This window comes from Haliaeetus albicilla, chromosome 26 (assembly GCF_947461875.1).
Source record: "Haliaeetus albicilla chromosome 26, bHalAlb1.1, whole genome shotgun sequence".
NCBI lineage: Eukaryota > Metazoa > Chordata > Aves > Accipitriformes > Accipitridae > Haliaeetus > Haliaeetus albicilla.
In genome coordinates this window covers 3,730,597-3,749,461 of record NC_091508.1, presented here as the reverse complement: position 1 = coordinate 3,749,461, position 18,865 = coordinate 3,730,597, and the positions used below count along the sequence as shown (strand labels likewise).

The 18,865-nt window shown below is 48.1% G+C and overlaps 2 protein-coding genes across 2 annotated transcripts; both read right to left on the bottom strand.

Annotated features, from left to right (window-relative positions):
* Positions 1-5,398: 5,398 nt before the first annotated feature.
* Positions 5,399-14,007, bottom strand: LOC138682165 (zinc finger CCCH domain-containing protein 11A-like). The gene is made up of 13 exons (XM_069771944.1): positions 13,954-14,007; positions 13,649-13,768; positions 12,899-13,022; positions 11,202-11,282; positions 10,613-10,723; positions 9,803-9,857; positions 9,435-9,538; positions 9,159-9,224; positions 8,112-8,612; positions 7,383-7,456; positions 6,351-6,675; positions 5,870-6,039; positions 5,399-5,470 (listed from the first exon to the last, which is right to left on the bottom strand). The coding sequence occupies exons 1-13, from the start codon at positions 14,005-14,007 to the stop codon at positions 5,399-5,401; spliced, it is 1,857 nt and encodes a 618-aa protein (XP_069628045.1).
* Positions 14,008-15,528: 1,521 nt separating this feature from the next.
* On the bottom strand, positions 15,529-18,647 carry LOC138682135 (small nuclear ribonucleoprotein E-like). Its single transcript, XM_069771861.1, has 5 exons — positions 18,636-18,647; positions 18,395-18,421; positions 17,804-17,866; positions 17,484-17,566; positions 15,529-15,661 (listed from the first exon to the last, which is right to left on the bottom strand). Exons 1-5 carry the CDS (start codon positions 18,645-18,647, stop codon positions 15,529-15,531), a joined length of 318 nt encoding a protein of 105 aa, XP_069627962.1.
* Between the last annotated feature and the right edge of the window lie 218 nt (positions 18,648-18,865).

Genomic DNA, 18,865 nt, shown 5'->3' with positions numbered 1-18,865 from the left:
AAATACTGTCTGGACATACGTACACATACCCGTTCATGCACACGCCAAGAGCGAGGGATGATAAAGTCAGCAAGAGCGATAGTAAAAATTAGAATGTGGGGCTATTTGCCACAGCAGACTGCATAAAAAGTCTCTCATTTTGAGGGAACCGGCAGACCCAAAAGATCTACATAACAGTTTGATGAATATGCCTTCAAGGCTGATGCTTTATAACACGAGTGATTTTGGGGTCAGCACACAAACAGGCATACCTACGTACACGCATACAGTATCAACGTTTCTATCCACACGAGCGTGCACAGCACATGGTGCACGATATCCGTAGCGAGAGCAACTCTCAGCCCTAATCGGACACGCGGAGTTGCAATCAATTAACAGCAGGGAGACAGCAGATCGAGGATACAGCAAGCTTTGAGAGGCAGGGAAATGCTTCCTTTGCAAGTGGCATGGCTGCGTGATACCAAGAATTTGGAATTACACTGATTTTCGGAAAGAATTTGTTCTCTTTTTACATCAGAGCCAATGCTACAAGTTTGCCATCATACGCTGTTCTCTAATCCATAAATCCATCATCATGCATTGCAGCAAGATCACGGAAGGTTTGAAAAGATGGCTTAGGTCCAGTTCGACAGCTGATGATTTTTTGGTGCCTCCAGCGCTGAAACTGATCTTCCCTAGCCACAAGCAGGTTTTTTGGATGCAAAGTCAGATACTGTGATTCTTACTGTTCTAAAGATACTAAATGCCATAAAACCTGCAACCACACCAGATAAAGCTCAAATTCAAGCGGTTCTGACCCCTTTCATTCCCATGCTGCGCGTTTCTGTGCAAGTATTTCTGACTCTCTTGGACAAAACGGAATGAAATAGTTCTTACGAGTTAATGACAAAAGGTTGGAACCATCTACTCACACAAACACTAGCGGATTTTCCAGGATTTTTCTTTTTTTCTGGCAGGGGATTTTCCCAAATCTGAAATAAAGAGAGGGCAAGTTGGGTTCTCCTGTTAGTTACTGGGTTTTGACTGCTTGGCAAAGGGAATTGTTACGGGTTTGTGTGGCGGGGTTTTGGTAGCAGCGCAGGGGCCGCAGGGGTGGCTCCTGTGAGAAGCTGCTCGAAGCTCCCTCAGCTCGGAGTCGGACCCGCCTCTGGCCCAGGCCGACGCAATCAGCGACAGCGGCAGCGCCTCTGGGATGAAATATTTAAGAAGGGGAACCTGCAGCGAGTAGGGGGATTAGGAATGTGAGAGGAACAGCTCTGCAGATACCGGGGTCGGGGGGGAGGAGGGGCGCCTGAGGAGGTTGATGCCCCTGCAGCCCATGGAGCTGAACGGTGGAGCAGAGGCCCCCCAAGATGGCCGTGGCTCCATGGGAAAGCCCGCGCTGGAGCCGTGTGTGGCTGAAGACCGGCCCGCGGAAAGGACCCACGCCAGGGAAGTTTGTGAGGAACTGCAGCCCGCGGCAAGGACCAGACCTTCCTGAAGGACAGTCTCCCGTGGGAGGGACCTCACGGTGGAGCAGGGGCCGAGTGCGGAGTCCTCCTCCCCCTGAGGAGGAAGGAGGGGCAGAGACAACCTGTGAGGAACCGACCCCAGCCCCCATGCCCCGCCGCCGGGGGGAGGAGGGAGAGAAACCCGGGAGTGGAGTTGAGGCGGGAAGGAGGGAGGGGTGGGGGGCAGGTGGTCGCAGGTTTGGTTTTGCTTCCTAATATCCTTGGCTTGTTTGGATTTGCAGTAAACTAAACTGATTTTGTTTCTTCCCCAAGTTGAGCCTGTCTTTTGCCCGTGACCATAAGGGGCGAGTGATCTCTCCCACTCCTTATCTCCACCCACGAGCCTGCCTTATGTTTTCTGCTCATCCCACCGTGGCCCGGGGCGGCGGGGGGAGAGGAGAGTGAGCAAGCGGCTGCGTGGTGCTTTGTTACCGGCTGGGCTTCAACCACAACGGGAGTAAGACCAGTTGTTAAGCGCGAGGTTTCCTTCCCTTCCTCAGTATTGATGGGACTATTCACTTTTCACCCTTAGCACCTTCAAAAACAGACTCTTGTGTCATACAGATTCCTACGCATCTCCTCCTAGAAATTACTGGATGTGTTACTGATGCCATTGATAATTAAATGAAGTTTCAAGCACGATTTCTGCAGTTTGCACAAGCCAACTCTTAAATGGAAGGCAATTAAGGACCACCGCTTTGCCCAGCAGAGGCATTCCAACACAAATCAGGAGGAATTCACGGTCTAGAAGGTGCCATTTCTTTTCCCTAGGAAGTGAGACACACCTGTACAGTGCAACTTTACTATATCCACCGCCATGGGGGGAACAAGAGAAATCCCCTCAGATCTAGCTCTTTTGAATGTCCAAGCAGCTCAGCATTTCGCTTGTCGCCTTCCATATTCCTGAGCAGGAGTTTGACTGGACCCCTCCTGCCACCCGGGCTGCAGAAAAAGTGCAGTGCAGTCCATCCGTTGTTACACACATTTGAAAGACAAAGACTCGTCGCAGGCAGAGGCAGATTCTTTCTCCTTCACGTTCAACAAAACCACCAGCTCAAGAAACAGCAGGAACCGACACCTAGCCAGTATCCGCTCACTGTACTCCAAACTCAACACTCTTCACAGGTTTCGTGCTTTGAAGCCTTGCTACGGGGAAGGCTCACGCAGCCAGGTTTCAGGCATCGCTCGGCCTACACAGACATACTGACATACCCAGCTCTTTTCTTGATTTTGGTTTGGAGCGAATTTCCTCTGCGTCGTCTAGCACCAAGTTCCTATATTCATCAAAGCCCTAAAAATCAGCAACAAAAGCCGCTGCTGAGCTACGTGCCCTGCTCTAAACTTCAGCAACAACACCACAAGCTATCGTGAGCTGTGCTGACGTGGGCTGGACAATTAAGACTATTAATTGGAGAGGCACGAGGTATTTCCACCCCCCATGCTAGTTTTTCCTGACAGAAAGAAACAGTTTTATGAATTGGAAGAACAACCAACAAAATACCCAATCCAAAGACATCCTGATACTCACAATGATGCAGCCTTCTAGCCGCATGTTCACTTGCTCATAAAGCCACACCTGGATCCTGGACCTCTGCAAAACGATGGAGGGGGAGAGCACAACAGGAACAGAAACACTCCACACAATTTTGTCCTCTCCTGTGCATTAAGAACTCCCTGCTGCCGACAGCTTTGTAACACTCGAGGCAGTAACTCTCACGCGTGGTTTCAGCAACGTCCTAAGCCATTTTTAAGGCGGTAGACTATTCTGGAAATCCCCTCTGCCTTCACTGGCGAACACACAACAGCACAGGCTTCAAGACTGTCACGGAAAACATCCCTGCACACGTGACTGCAAGAGCAAACGCCTCTTACAAAGGTAACTCCTTAAGGTGAGAAGGAAAAACGCCCAACTCGGAACTAGCTGTTCTCCTCACGGATCGCAACGACAGCAAGTTCTTCAGTTCAAGCGAGACCGGCTCCAAAAACCCCATCCCGACCTCGGAAAGACCCGTCCGGCGTGCCGCCCCGCTCCCCACATGGCTCGAAGGGCCCTGCGCAAGAAGCACCGGGACGTTCCTCTCACACGGGGCCGAAGCCGCGGCAGCCCGGCGGTACTCACGTTCTGCAGGTAGCGGAAGATGAGGTTCTGGAGCGGAGCGTTAAGGACGCCCCACAGACAGACCACGCACCCCCACCTTTCCTGCCCCAGGGTTCGGTAAAAACGCTGTTAACTGCTGTCATGGGGAACAGCTCAACTACCGGTGAAGGCGGAGGCGGCCAGGCTACGTTTCATACAGGACCTTCAGGAGAATACGAGCATAACAGGGAAGAAGAAAATATTTACAGAAACCATGGCGTACACCAAACCCCATCTCTGCGGACAGAGCCTAGGCCGGGGACAGGGAAGGCTGACGACAGAGCAGGAGGAGGGAAGCAGCGAGGGGGAAGCCTTCCTCGCCGGGCTCTCGCGCGCTCTTCCTCTCTCCCAAAGTCCATGACCGACCGACCCATGCTGGCAGAAGTCTCAGCGGGAGAAAGTCCTTCGGCAGGATAAAGCGTCGGCAGCTTGGGGCTGGGTGACCCTTCTGGAGCCGGAACAGCACTTTGCTCAGTTTTGGTTTCAGACCTTTCCTCTAGGAACGAAGACAGCACAGTGGATTATCAAAGCACGCAAGTGTTTTCTTCCAAAGAGAAAGTATTGACAATCCACTCCGACAACCGATTTTTCCTCTGCCAGCAGCAAATGCCTGAGGGCCGCCCCACCTTCACAAATCCTCGTAGGAAGAGAAGAGACTCAAGTTCTTCAAAAATTTAAGAAAATGATTCAAAAGGTAGCTGCTAGGGAAAACGATCCCTGGTGGCAGGGTACACAAGAGACCCCAGTCTCAGCTGTCTTCTGCAGGGTCACAAATTCAGACCGCATGTCTGACCAGCAGGGAAGTTTAGGACAACTGCGTGCAGATACTCCCAATGTCTACCAGTTCACCTGTGCTTTAAGACTCCTTGCAAAGCCTCAGCTAGGAAAAGAATCACCTCTGGGTATCCAACAAAATAATCAGTTTCAATTTATTTCTGTCTTTATTTTCAGCCGTCGATCAGTTCACCAATTTCCATGAAGAAGTCATCCTCATCATTCTCTGGGTCCATGTCAATTTTGTCTTCCTGTTTGCCTCCTGAGATTTCCCAAAGGAACTTCTCAAAGTCGTCTTCCACAGAGAAGGGGGCTTTCCAGGCCCCTGAGAAGCTCAACCGGCGTTTCTTTACGGCTATTTGTGAGGAAGCTGATGTCGAGCTTGAGACCTCTGATGGTGCCACAGAGTCTGCCTGGCTTCCAATGTGCAGTTCAGGACTGGGAAGAACAAGAAAGAGAGCAAATCAGTGTATGACATTCCTTAAGCAGAGAGATGTTTTCTGCAAACCAGCTCTTAAAATGGTAGTTAATCCCTCCTACCCCTCAGCCTTATGCAGGGATTTTTATTCAATTAACCTGGGGCTGCTTCTACAGTCCAATGTATCAGCAGGTACATTTTGCACTTTGGGGATTTATCCGCGAAGACACAGCATCTGGGGTCTGGCAAAGAAGGTTCCGTTTTTGTCACCAGAGACACTTTGCCACCTTTACTAATTTGACTGCAAAAAGGTTACCAAGTCAACCTCTGCAGGCGTTCGGAAAACCCAAGAAGCCACTGAAAAGCTGTACCAACTTGCAGCGTTTTCAGGCAAGAATCTAGATAAGGAGTCCAGCCAGCTGCTAGAAACTTATTATTTCAGACGAATTTTTTCTCTGCTGGATTTTGGCATGAAGTATCTCAAAACTCTAATTTTTCCACGTGTGGGAAAAAAAAACCAAACCAACTTAGTTTCACGTGAAAGGCACACTGATCAAGAAAAAGAACAAGTTGTGGTTGTTACCTGGTTTGGGGTTTTCCTCTCCCGCGTATGGAGAGGAGGCTGCCCTCTGGCAAAGCCGGAACAACAGCCTAGGAAGAAGCAAGATGGTTTTTAGGATACACAGGTCAAAGACTGCTTTGCAGATTCTTCCTCCGCTGCTTCTCCTCTGGCATTGCTGAGCCTTAACCAAAATACAGAGCCAGGGCACACCTGAAGAAAAGTTAGCGTTCCCTTAAAGTTTACTAACGACCTTGGGTCTTTTTGAAGAACGCAGCATTAAGGGACGTAGCGGAGCATTATGTAAACACTGCCATTCACCTCGTAAAAAGCAGAAAGGTACTACAAGCGTCCTGGCGACCGCTTCTGGATTTAAAAGGGAACGGAGACCCGTAGAACATTTCAGTCTTTCATCTTTTCTCCAAGAGGAGGCTACAACTTGGGCATAAATTTTACTAGGGACCCACTACTGCCTCAGCCGCTCTCCTTACCACAGCTGCTTTTTTAGCTGAAGGCTCCTTCCCGTCGCCACCAGTGGCACTCGGTGGCTTCACAGCCGCCACGGCAGACGGATGACTCTCGGCTGCCTTACGTTTCAGTGGCTGCTTTGTGGGAGAGGTGGCTTTCCCATCCAAAGGCTTCAGGCACCCCTTCCGTCTGGCTAGAGTAAAAGGAAGAGAGAACTGATGCAGTCTTGCTCTGCCTCAGGAAAAAAAAACGACAAACAAACAGGTTCTCTTAACAGCGCCACAACCCTTCTAGTTAAATGTATTTAGCCAGCACAATTCCACTGCCATTTCCCAGACTCTCGGCAGTATTTTCCACACCGTAAACTCTGTTTACCAACAAGCCATAAGAAGGAGCAAAGATATTACAAAAAGGAGCCAGAGTTACAACGTGAAAATTGTCACCCTCTGCCTTTCTTTCAAAGCATGACCTAAAGTAACTCTTTAACATACAGTCAACACTTACTTTCAGCTAACCATTCCAGAAGTTGAGCTGCCCGTTCCCCTGGTGATACGGCAGCACCCTTTCGGGGGCTTTCAACCCCATCTCCCGGAGATTTCACCAATATCCTCTTTGGAAGCTGATAAGCTGACCCTGAAACCACACTGGATTCAGGACTCCCTGATGCTGCAGTTTTATCCTTGATTGCCTGTTCAGTAGGAGATGGCACAGCAGCTGCTTCCTTCTGAAGCTTCTCTTCTTGGCGTTGCTTCAGTTGCCGCTTCTCCCACATTATCTCTTCAAGGCTCTTCACTTGAACTTTAGAATTAGTTGCACTCTGATCAGAGGGCTGGAAGGAAGCAAAAGAAGAGGACTAAGGGGACAAAAATCTATGGAGATTTCATTCAGAAAATCTCAGTAGCAATCCCTCTGAAATAGCTCCGTGTGGAACAGAGCATGTTAATACCATTCAGATCTGACATTTTTCCCCATAAAACGTTGCCTGTAACCTGTAACAAGATCCATGCTTTGCTGTGGAAATAGTTTCAAAAGCCTACAATTCCCAACACAGCAAGCTTCTTCAACAGAGCAGAAGACTCTAGCTGTAATCTAGTACATTCTTTTTCAGCAACAGGAAGCCATACAAGCTCCCCCAAGACAGCATTCCCTGACAGACTGATTTCCTCTAATACAAACCTCCAGCCTTTTCTATTAAAGTTCTTAGCCCAGGATTTTAAGATCTCCTTCTTCCAGTCTCACAGATAAAGTCACGGAGAAGAAAAACATTAACCTCGCAGATTTTATCTGGTGCTAATAGGGTTTCTTATTCACTGTCAGGTATAATAAGATTAATTCAAAGCTTGGGGCTTAACACGTTGTCTGGAAATGCTATTCAAAGTAGTGACAGGACTTGCGACAGCACTGCAGCGCTTACCAAATGCGGAAAGGTAGGAACACACTCAAACTGGGAGCATGCAGCCAGTTACAAACAAAACATAACAAAATGTATCAAAAACTGTATGAATAGATAGATGTATGTCTTCACAAAGGACTCACCTCTGCAGCTGCAGAGACAGCTTTGGGAAAAGGCTTGCTCAATTCCACTATCATCTTTTCTTCTCTTCCAGGTGCTTCAAAACAAGAAAAAAAAAAAAAAAAAAAGAAGATCATCAGTTTGTCAACAGCAGAAATAAAGAAACCTGGCTACCTCTGTTTCCTTGTTCTGTCTATTTCCTCATGTCTAATAATGGGACAGAGGGAAAGGCTACAGTAAGCAATCCCTGCACCGTTCCAGCTCTCTTTCCCTCAATCGCACTATTCTCTTTTTACGTGGCTTATATAATCCAAACGGTATCTTTAGCGCTCTGCCAATTTTGACAAAAACTGGCCCTCACATTAAGAAGTTGATACATGCTTTGCAAACATAGATACATCAATAACTGAATTAAACAATGCATATGCCAAAGAGGAAGGTAAGCCTGGATTCAGCCCAGGGAAGATCCCATACCACAAGCGGATGGCAGAAAAAACAGAAGCAAGAAACTAGGCTACAAAGCTCCTCAGTGGAAGAATTTTCCAGTGGGAAATACAGAAAGCTATCACGCGATTCATGGAAAAGAATATGGTTGCATATTCTGGCACTTCCTTGCCTTCTGACTTTGTAGCCTTAAACTCTTCTACCCTCTACGATATGCAGAAGGAAAAAGCAAAGCAAAACCTCAGCAAACTGAATTTGCTTGACAGGGGAAGCACTTCACCAGGGCAGGTATCAAATCACCTTATTACCTATTAGCTTTGTGATCCGTAACAACCTCCTCCCTGTCGGGGCAGGTTCAGGTTGTGCTGGTGGAGCTGGCACTTTTCCTCCACTCTGCTGCACCCGCAGAGCTTTCTCCCGCTTGATTTCTTCCAAGGTTTTAACACGCACTTCTCCTGCTGGCTTGGCTTTACGTGCCGGCTCTGCCGGGCGCGCTTGGCTGAGCACAGACGGAGCAAGTGTGCTCTGCTTCTTGGGTTTGCTCTCAACTTTTGTCTTGGTAGGAAACTCTTTTGTTTTTTGCTTCTCTCGTTCCAATCGCTTGTGGTTTTTTTCAGCCAGGGAGCCTGAGAAAGTTTTGACGTGAACTGCAGGGGAAGGTCTTGCCCCCAAGCTGGGATCTTCTGTTTTACAACGTCCTTCAGTCTGGGGTTTCACTTGGGGTTCTCCTCGTCTCCGATTAGTGCTCTCAAGTCGAATTTCCTCCAGTGTTTTCACATGGATCTCTCCTGCTGGCTTAGCAGCCTTCTCTGTCATCATCAAAAAGAAAGAGAAGCACCAACATTTAAGGAGAGTCCAGCAATATTTAAAGTCTCCAAAATCTGTCACAGTACTAAGGAAAACTAGGTTTGCGTGATCCCAAGAATGCATCTTAGGACAGCACCATTCTGCACGGTATTCTCCTCCTTTAAGCCACTTGTATTTTGAAAACTAGTGCTATCCGGAGAGAGTGGCGACACAAACAGCATTAGTTTATTTTATTTTGTTACTTTCTCAGACCGTTGTCTCTCTGTTCGCATCTCAAACTCCTGCTCCTGGCAGTGCTTCTGTCCTACTTGTGCGTAAGCATACTGCAGCTTCTGAGGGTTCACAGCAGTTTTCAAGCGGAAACCTTGATGAGGCACGAGTGGACAGTACACCCCCCCTCTAGAGCCAGATCTCTGACAGTGGCTAAACAGGACAGCTTCAGCACTCAAGCAAGAGGAATCAGGCAGGCTTTTTAAACTAATTTTAGGGCTGTATGGAAGTTCATGGAAAGACAAAAGGGGAAGGCATACTTAATAGCCAGTTCGTACCTGTCTCTGTACGGCTCTGTTCAGAGGGCAGTCCTAGCCTCTCCTTCAGAGACCTGGGGACTTGAACTACAAGAGAGAACAGAAAAAGTTCGGCAGACTGCATAAATCTCCATTTGGTGCTCACGTTTCACAATGAGAGCCATCACTTCACTGGGATTCAGAGCTACCTTGAGCCCTCAACCAACACACAAAAAGAACCACTAGAAGAAAGGACAAACAGCAAACCTAAGCAGGAAATCTGTGCATCAAATCCAGATGTCTGCTTAGTAGCCGTACCTCTCTTTGGTGCGTTGTCAGCATTCTCCAGAACCTCTATCTTCTTCCCCAGCCTGTCAGCAAGGTTGCGCTTTAACGGAAGGACACTTTTACCAGCTTCAGAAAGAGAGAAAACAAGCAATACTTGAAGAACGTTTCTCTGCAGGAGGATTTTAGAACAGTCAGCCACAAACTTCAATGCTTCCAGGGATCTTTTCTTAGATTTGCCTTTCAGCTGCTAACCAAATTTGCCACTTCTGCCTGCCGCCAATACACATCTCTGCCAAAACGGATTTTCCTCCTGCACGCAGCAAAATTACCCTTAAACACAGTCACGTTTAGATGAGGGCACCCGAACAACGGCTCACAAAAAGTTCTTCCCTATGGAGGCTTTCTGTTTTCCCATCCTCTCGCCAAGATTCACTTGAATCACAGGCTCCTCCCCTAAAACAAAGACTAATCTCTTCACTGCACAGAAACCAGTAGCCACTAAGAGCATTGTCCTTCTAGTCCCCGTCCCAGCAAAAGGCACTCTTCTGGTAGCCAAACCACAGAAACGAGTGACTACGAGTAGCAGTAGTGCCACACGTTTTTTGCCTTTCAAAGGAATTTGTGCAGATCTGAACACCACCACTTATACACAGACTCCTATCACGCTACTGTCCGCAAGTGCCACCGTCAGCCTCGTCAACGCTTCAAAAATTGCCTACTTGTATAATACCATCTTCTATAGGTCTGCCCTTTCATTACTGCCCGCTTTTTCCACTTATCCCCTTTTTTGCATACTGACACTCATATTGACATTAGCCTCTCTCTCTGCTGCTACTGCACTTAACCCAACTGCTACTTCTGCCACGTGCTGTCGACACATTAGCTCATTCACAAATCTCACTCAACTTCAGGAACATGAGAGTCCAATTAAGCACACTGGAGAGTCTGTAAGGTGGTGTAATACATGATGAGCTACGGCTTAACGTCAGGCTGATAAAACCCACTTCTGGATCTTTTATTGCAACACAACAACCTGAGCACCTACAAATGCCAAATATTTCCAATCAAACCAGGGCCTTGAAGCATAAAAGCATGGTTTTAATTAGAAAAGGCAGCACCAGTAGGCTAACCTGTCTGAATTATCTTAATTATTACTTGACCTTTTGGTTGAGGAGCCGTGAAGTGGAAACAATAGTATTTGCTGTTACCTTGCTTTGTAGACAGACTCACAGTTCTCACTACCGTCCGTACAATTTCCTTTTCTGGCACAGGAATAGCCCGAGATTGGAGCGGAGGAACAGAAACTCCTGAAGGACCTTCTGATCATAGCAAGCAAAACATGAGGATGTTTAGGGAAAAAGAAAACAACTAAAAAAACAAACAACCAACCAAAATAAAAGAACTATCACAAAGACCAAAGACATTAGTTATCCATTACTGTGAAACATACAATGACCACTGCATGTAAATAAGAGAAATGAGCAATTTCCCTCTGATTTGCCCTTGGAATTCCAATCTAGAATATCAGCTGTTGGAGTTTAAGAAAACAGATTGCATGCCAAAGTAGCTCAAGGCCTGCAACTAAGCATGGAAGTCTGTCCCTCAAGCGGTTCTCAGCTGCAATCACCTCCCAGTCTGAACCCAACAGCCCCCAAAATTTTCCTTTCTCGTGCCAAGAATTGTATTCACCATTGCATAGCCAGCTATCCAGGTAGTATCAGAAGCTTAAAAAAAAAAAAAAAAAAAAAAAAAAAGATGAAGGTGAACAGAACGCAGAAGTAAGGGATCTTAACTCACCACCTTGGTTTTTTGTTGTTTCCTTTAGTTTCTCCAATTTGATTTCTTTAACTCTTTTTAATCCAAAATTTAAGTTGTCCTCTGAAAACAGAAAATGGTTAATGAAGCTGAGGCCTAAAGGCACATGTTGAAGAGCACACATCCTCAAGCTTCTTACAGCTCAGAACCCTTCCAAAGTCTTCCAAATAAACCCTCTCAACACTCCCCACCAGTAAAAAAAGCCATAGAACGGATGGGTATTTTGGTAAGCAACTGGCACCTCTCCTCCCATCCTACAGAGTAAAACCTACCGTCTTAAGCGTTTTAATCCATCTACACGATATTAGATTCCTCTGTCATTAGACATGGCTTCTTCCCACAGTGTTTGAAAGGACACATTTGCAGGCATTTAAACTCCACGCTGTGGCTCTATTTTGTTTTACAAAAGTCAACAGGGAGGAGTTGACCTGTCTGACCCAAGGGACATACATTATTAGAGAGGAATGAGCTCGTGGAAATAACTGACTCCATCCAGCTACCCGATGCTCTATCGTAGTTTTAGAACATATCGCTTTGGAGTTAATCGTCAAGTTCTCCTTCCAAGCCATCCTACTACAGCTGCTAGAATACCTTGCTTTGTATTAGCCCTGCCTTTCCTAGTGGAAATTATCCGCGATCCACTACAGGCTTCTGTTGCCGGTTGCTGGACAGGTGTTTTAGTTTCATCTCCTTCTTCAGAAAGCTGCTCTGAAAGTCCAAAATAAAACCTATTCAGTTATGGAGCAGGGATTATACAAGAAGTTTCATGCTTATGTAGCACGTACAATGACATTTCAGTCCACGGTTCATATTCTGTTTGTATTCTTAACTACAAGCAACTGTTTGTGGGAGGTTTTTTTAAACAGTTATATTGACTTGACAGGCTCATATAAGCAAGAGCTATACCGGGGAAAAAATATTTAAGACTCCAGACTCTGGTCCGTAGCTTTAAACACTACACAGTTCAGGTACTCTGTGAATTTATACATTCACCTCCAGCAGAAATGCCTTCAGTAAGTAAAAAGTACCCATCTTCATCATCATCTGCAGCACTGATTACAACTGCCTGGAGGATGTGTAGGACTTGGGACCTTTTCAGAGCTTTCCACTTTCATCACCCCCCTCAGCTGCGGAGAGGGACTCGACTGCACAGAAAGTCTGTTTTGCTGCAGTGACGCCTGAGCCATTTTCACATCATCTTCTGCAGGCTCAGGTGGACTTGGAAGCGTAGCTAGAGGAAGACGAGGATCATCTCTCATTTGGCCATGTAAAACTTTCACCCCAACCTTGCACTCACTGCCTAGATACGGTAGATAAGGTAGATAACCCACCTGGCTGCTGAATTCAGAGTTTCCTATTCCCCACCCCTACGAACACACTAGGAACAACGGCTTCCCTTCACACACTCATCTCGCCACCCTACCCTCCAGAAAAGATTACATGAGGGGAAAGCAACCTGGAGTGCAAAGATCACACAAAGCACAGAGAAGCTGAGCATGAAAGAAAGAATTAAATACCAGAATTACAGTCCGTTTAGCTGAGAGCCTGTGACTGCACACTTCTCCCTACACTCATCAGTGAGCAGTTACTCGATGCCTTCTACGGCATTGTACCCACTCCTGAGTAATATTCAGAATTAATTCTTTAATGCTTAAAGGAAAAGGACCCAAGAAACTCACTTCTGCTTGGCGGGAAGAAGCGCCCATCAACATAGCGTCCTTTCGTGTGACGGAAGGCGCAGTTGGATTTTTGACAGCCAGCTGGTTGATTCTCCCAGTAGCAAGGGATCTCACTGCGTTTTTTCTGGAGACAGACAGAAAGAAAGCTCATGGTAACACTCGCCTTAGGCTTGCTAAGAGACATAGTTACACGTCATGCCAGAGAGAGGGCTATCGCAGTGCAGTGCGGAAACATCGTTCCAAAGGGCAGTCTATCACTGAAAGCATTGCAGGGCAGCTCGACAAAGTTTGCGTACGCTGTAACTACTACACATTATCTAGCTTTCCTGTCATTCCGTTGGAGAAGACGGGGGCTCGCACACATCAGTTCAGGGTGGGCTAAACTAAGACAATGTGCAAAATACTGGGATTATTCAGAGGGAAAAAAATGCCTTAAACTGCCTAGCTTGAATCTATCTCAAGTTATCTTTCAGAGCCTTATTTCCTTCCCATCTTCTCCCTCCCCACCCTGTGCTACCCCAAGACGTCAGAACAACGCCAGCACCTAATACAAAAATGTCTTGCTGAGATATACCTAAGAAATTGATCTTTCTTCCCCCAACTTCCTCCCACCCCCCTCCAAGTAACGGAAACCAGTATCCTTTGAAAGCAAGTAAATCTATCACGTACAAGCACATTCAGGCTGCCGACAGCAAGGAAAAATGCTTTCAGGGATTTAGTTGGAGAACACATCTTTAGGCAAACACTCACATCGACTTCCATGTGTCTGAATCTGCAGGTAGTCTTGAAACAGCGACCCTCCTGCCACAGCCTGCACACTCTCTCATTTCCCAGAGCGGCCGCACAGTGGCGGAAGGAACAGCTGTCTCCCTGTAACCAAAAGGAAACCCACAAAGAGGAAATTAAAACAGTACAGCCTCCAGAATTATCCATGCTAGTAGAACTGGACGCAGAATCGAACTGCTTGTGAAGTTAACAGAAATCTGGATGCCTCCGCCCCCTCCTCTCCTAAAAACTCAACAAGAAACCCCAAAGCAAAAGAAGCCCAAACATACCTTGTCACAGGTGGAATAGAAATAGAAGTAGCAGTCGTCCCCTTGCTTGGACATAATCGACACCGTCTGAGAACCAGCTCAGGTTCGAAGGCTTCGCTCTCAACAGGGACTTCCTCCCGTCCTGGCAAGAGCTGGCTTCGCTCTTTCTTGGACGGAAAGTCTCCTGATGGCTTGAGCGGTCAAATCTTCTTTTTCAAAGTAACCCTAAAGAAAGGTATCAGTAAGTGAAAAAGAAGAAACAGTCCTACTCCCTGGTCTAACCTTCCAGCTTGCTGACCTGCCTGTGTCCTGTACCAAAGACCAAGAAGGGAACAAAACTTTTTTGTTGCACCCCAACAAACGCACGAGAGGAGTACTATTGCACCTACCTGTGGGTACTTGCGGGTTATAAAGCACAAAGTATTTCACTTGGGCAGTCTCTCTTGCTGCTCTACTTTGTGCCTTTAATCGCTTACAAAAATAGTAAAGATGCTTAACGCCCCCCCTGTGTATCAGGACAGTCAGATCACAAGGAAGGCAGAGCACCAGGAACTACGTGTTCTCATCCCCCTTGTCAATCCGTCAGCCTTACCCCAGCCGCAAACAGCTGATGATGATTTACCTGCTGGTTACCGCACTCCACTAGGCTGACAGCGCCCTCGGTGTCACAAGTTACACAGAGAACGCTGCACTATGATGCGTATGCAAACCACCCAGCATGTCGTCTGAAGCACAGGACAAGCTCTTGCTAACACATCTCGTTCTCTGCATGAGAATCTGAAGCCAAGTTGTCCAAAGCTGAAGCAGAACAGTCAGAATTTCCACTCTTTACAGTTGTTTTAGTCAACTCGACCTGTTAAATACTGTCTGGACACACATACACATACCCGTTCATGCACACGCCAAGAGCGAGGGATGATAAAGTCAGCAAGAGCGATAGTAAAAATTAGAATGTGGGGCTATTTGCCACAGCAGACTGCATAAAAAGTCTCTCATTTTGAGGGAACCGGCAAACCCAAAAGATCTACATAACAGTTTGATGAATATGCCTTCAAGGCTGATGCTTTATAACACGAGTGATTTTGGGGTCAGCACACAAACAGGCATACCTACGTACACGCATACAGTATCAACGTTTCTATACACACGAGCGTGCACAGCACATGGTGCACGATATCCGTAGCGAGAGCAACTCTCAGCCCTAATCGGACACGCGGAGTTGCAATCAATTAACAGCAGGGAGACAGCAGATCGAGGATACAGCAAGCTTTGAGAGGCAGGGAAATGCTTCCTTTGCAAGTGGCATGGCTGCGTGATACCAAGAATTTGGAATTACACTGATTTTCGGAAAGAATTTGTTCTCTTTTTACATCAGAGCCAATGCTACAAGTTTGCCATCATACGCTGTTCTCTAATCCATAAATCCATCATCATGCATTGCAGCAAGATCACGGAAGGTTTGAAAAGATGGCTTAGGTCCAGTTCGACAGCTGATGATTTTTTGGTGCCTCCAGCGCTGAAACTGATCTTCCCTAGCCACAAGCAGGTTTTTTGGATGCAAAGTCAGATACTGTGATTCTTACTGTTCTAAAGATACTAAATGCCATAAAACCTGCAACCACACCAGATAAAGCTCAAATTCAAGCGGTTCTGACCCCTTTCATTCCCATGCTGCGCGTTTCTGTGCAAGTATTTCTGACTCTCTTGGACAAAACGGAATGAAATAGTTCTTACGAGTTAATGACAAAAGGTTGGAACCTTCTACTCACACAAACACTAGCGGATTTTCCAGGATTTTTCTTTTTTTCTGGCAGGGGATTTTCCCAAATCTGAAATAAAGAGAGGGCAAGTTGGGTTCTCCTGTTAGTTACTGGGTTTTGACTGCTTGGCAAAGGGAATTGTTACGGGTTTGTGTGGCAGGGTTTTGGTAGCAGCGCAGGGGCCGCAGGGGTGGCTCCTGTGAGAAGCTGCTCGAAGCTCCCTCAGCTCGGAGTCGGACCCGCCTCTGGCCCAGGCCGACGCAATCAGCGACAGCGGCAGCGCCTCTGGGATGAAATATTTAAGAAGGGGAACCTGCAGCGAGTAGGGGGATTAGGAATGTGAGAGGAACAGCTCTGCAGATACCGGGGTCGGGGGGGAGGAGGGGCGCCTGAGGAGGTTGATGCCCCTGCAGCCCATGGAGCTGAACGGTGGAGCAGAGGCCCCCCAAGATGGCCGTGGCTCCATGGGAAAGCCCGCGCTGGAGCCGTGTGTGGCTGAAGACCGGCCCGCGGAAAGGACCCACGCCAGGGAAGTTTGTGAGGAACTGCAGCCCGCGGCAAGGACCAGACCTTCCTGAAGGACAGTCTCCCATGGGAGGGACCTCACGGTGGAGCAGGGGCCGAGTGCGGAGTCCTCCTCCCCCTGAGGAGGAAGGAGGGGCAGAGACAACCTGTGAGGAACCGACCCCAGCCCCCATGCCCCGCCGCCGGGGGGAGGAGGGAGAGAAACCCGGGAGTGGAGTTGAGGCGGGAAGGAGGGAGGGGTGGGGGGCAGGTGGTCGCAGGTTTGGTTTTGCTTCCTAATATCCTTGGCTTGTTTGGATTTGCAGTAAACTAAACTGATTTTGTTTCTTCCCCAAGTTGAGCCTGTCTTTTGCCCGTGACCATAAGGGGCGAGTGATCTCTCCCACTCCTTATCTCCACCCACGAGCCTGCCTTATGTTTTCTGCTCATCCCACCGTGGCCCGGGGCGGCGGGGGGAGAGGAGAGTGAGCAAGCGGCTGCGTGGTGCTTTGTTACCGGCTGGGCTTCAACCACAACGGGAGTGAGACCAGTTGTTAAGCGCGAGGTTTCCTTCCCTTCCTCAGTATTGATGGGACTGTTCACTTTTCACCCTTAGCACCTTCAAAAACAGACTCTTGTGTCATACAGATTCCTACGCATCTCCTCCTAGAAATTACTGGATGTGTTACTGATGCCATTGATAATTAAATGAAGTTTCAAGCACGATTTCTGCAGTTTGCACAAGCCAACTCTTAAATGGAAGGCAATTAAGGACCACCGCTTTGCCCAGCAGAGGCATTCCAACACCAATCAGGAGGAATTCACGGTCTAGAAGGTGCCATTTCTTTTCCCTAGGAAGTGAGACACACCTGTACAGTGCAACTTTACTATGTCCACCACCATGGGGGGAACAAGAGAAATCCCCTCAGATCTAGCTCTTTTGAATGTCCAAGCAGCTCAGCATTTCGCTTGTCGCCTTCCATATTCCTGAGCAGGAGTTTGACTGGACCCCTCCAGCCACCCGGGCTGCAGAAAAAGTGCAGTGCAGTCCATCCGTTGTTACACACATTTGAAAGACAAAGACTCAGGCAGAGGCAGATTCTTTCTCCTTCACGTTCAACAAAACCACCAGCTCAAGAAACAGCAGGAACCGAGACCTAGCCAGTATCCGCTCACTGTACTCCAAACTCAACACTCTTCACACGTTTCGTGCTTTAAAGCCTTGCTACGGGGAAGGCTCACGCAGCCAGGTTTCAGGCGTCGCTCAGCTTACACAGACATACTGACATACCCAGCTCTTTCCTTGATTTTGGTTTGGAGCGAATTTCCTCTGCGTCGTCTGGCACCAAGTTCCTATATTCATCAAAGCCCTAAAAATCAGCAACAAAAGCCGCCGCTGAGCTACGTGCCCTGCTCTAAACTTCAGCAACAACACCACAAGCTATCGTGAGCTGTGCTGACGTGGGCTGGACAATTAAGACTATTAATTGGAGAGGCACGAGGTATTTCCATCCCCCATGCTAGTTTTTCCTGACAGGAAGAAACAGTTTTATGAATTGGAAGAACAACCAACAAAATACCCAATCCAAAGACATCCTGATACTCACAATGATGCAGCCTTCTAGCCGCATGTTCACTTGCTCATAAAGCCACACCTGGATCCTGGACCTCTGCAAAACGATGGAGGGGGAGAGCACAACAGGAACAGAAACACTCCACACAATTTTGTCCTCTCCTGTGCATTAAGAACTCCCTGCTGCCGACAGCTTTGTAACACTCGAGGCAGTAACTCTCACGCGTGGTTTCAGCAACGTCCTAAGCCATTTTTAAGGTGGTAGACTATTCTGGAAATCCTCTCTGCCTTCACTGGCGAACACACAACAGCACAGGCTTCAAGACTGTCACGGAAAACATCCCTGCACACGTGACTGCAAGAGCAAACGCCTCTTACAAAGGTAACTCCTTAAGGTGAGAAGGAAAAACGCCCAACTCGGAACTAGCTGTTCTTCTCACGGATCGCAACGACAGCAAGTTCTTCAGTTCAAGCGAGACCGGCTCCAAAAACCCCATCCCGACCTCGGAAAGACCCGTCCGGCGTGCCGCCCCGCTCCCCACACGGCTCGAAGGGCCCTGCGCAAGAAGCACCGGGACGTTCCTCTCACACGGGGCCGAAGCCGCGGCAGCCCGGCGGTACTCACGTTCTGTAGGTAGCGGAAGATGAGGTTCTGGAGCGGAGCGTTAAGGACGCCCCACAGACAGACCACGCACCCCCACCTTTCCTGCCCCAGGGTTCGGTAAAAACGCTGTTAACTGCTGTCATGGGGAACAGCTCAACTACCGGTGAAGGCGGAGGCGGCCAGGCTACGTTTCATACAGGACCTTCAGGAGAATACGAGCATAACAGGGAAGAAGAAAATATTTACAGAAACCATGGCGTACACCAAACCCCATCTCCGCGGACAGAGCCTAGGCCGGGGACAGGGAAGGCTGACGACAGAGCAGGAGGAGGGAAGCAGCGAGGGGGAAGCCTTCCTCGCCGGGCTCTCGCGCGCTCTTCCTCTCTCCCAAAGTCCACGACCGACCGACCCATGCTGGCAGAAGTCTCAGCGGGAGAAAGTCCTTCGGCAGGATAAAGCGTCGGCAGCTTGGGGCTGGGTGACCCTTCTGGA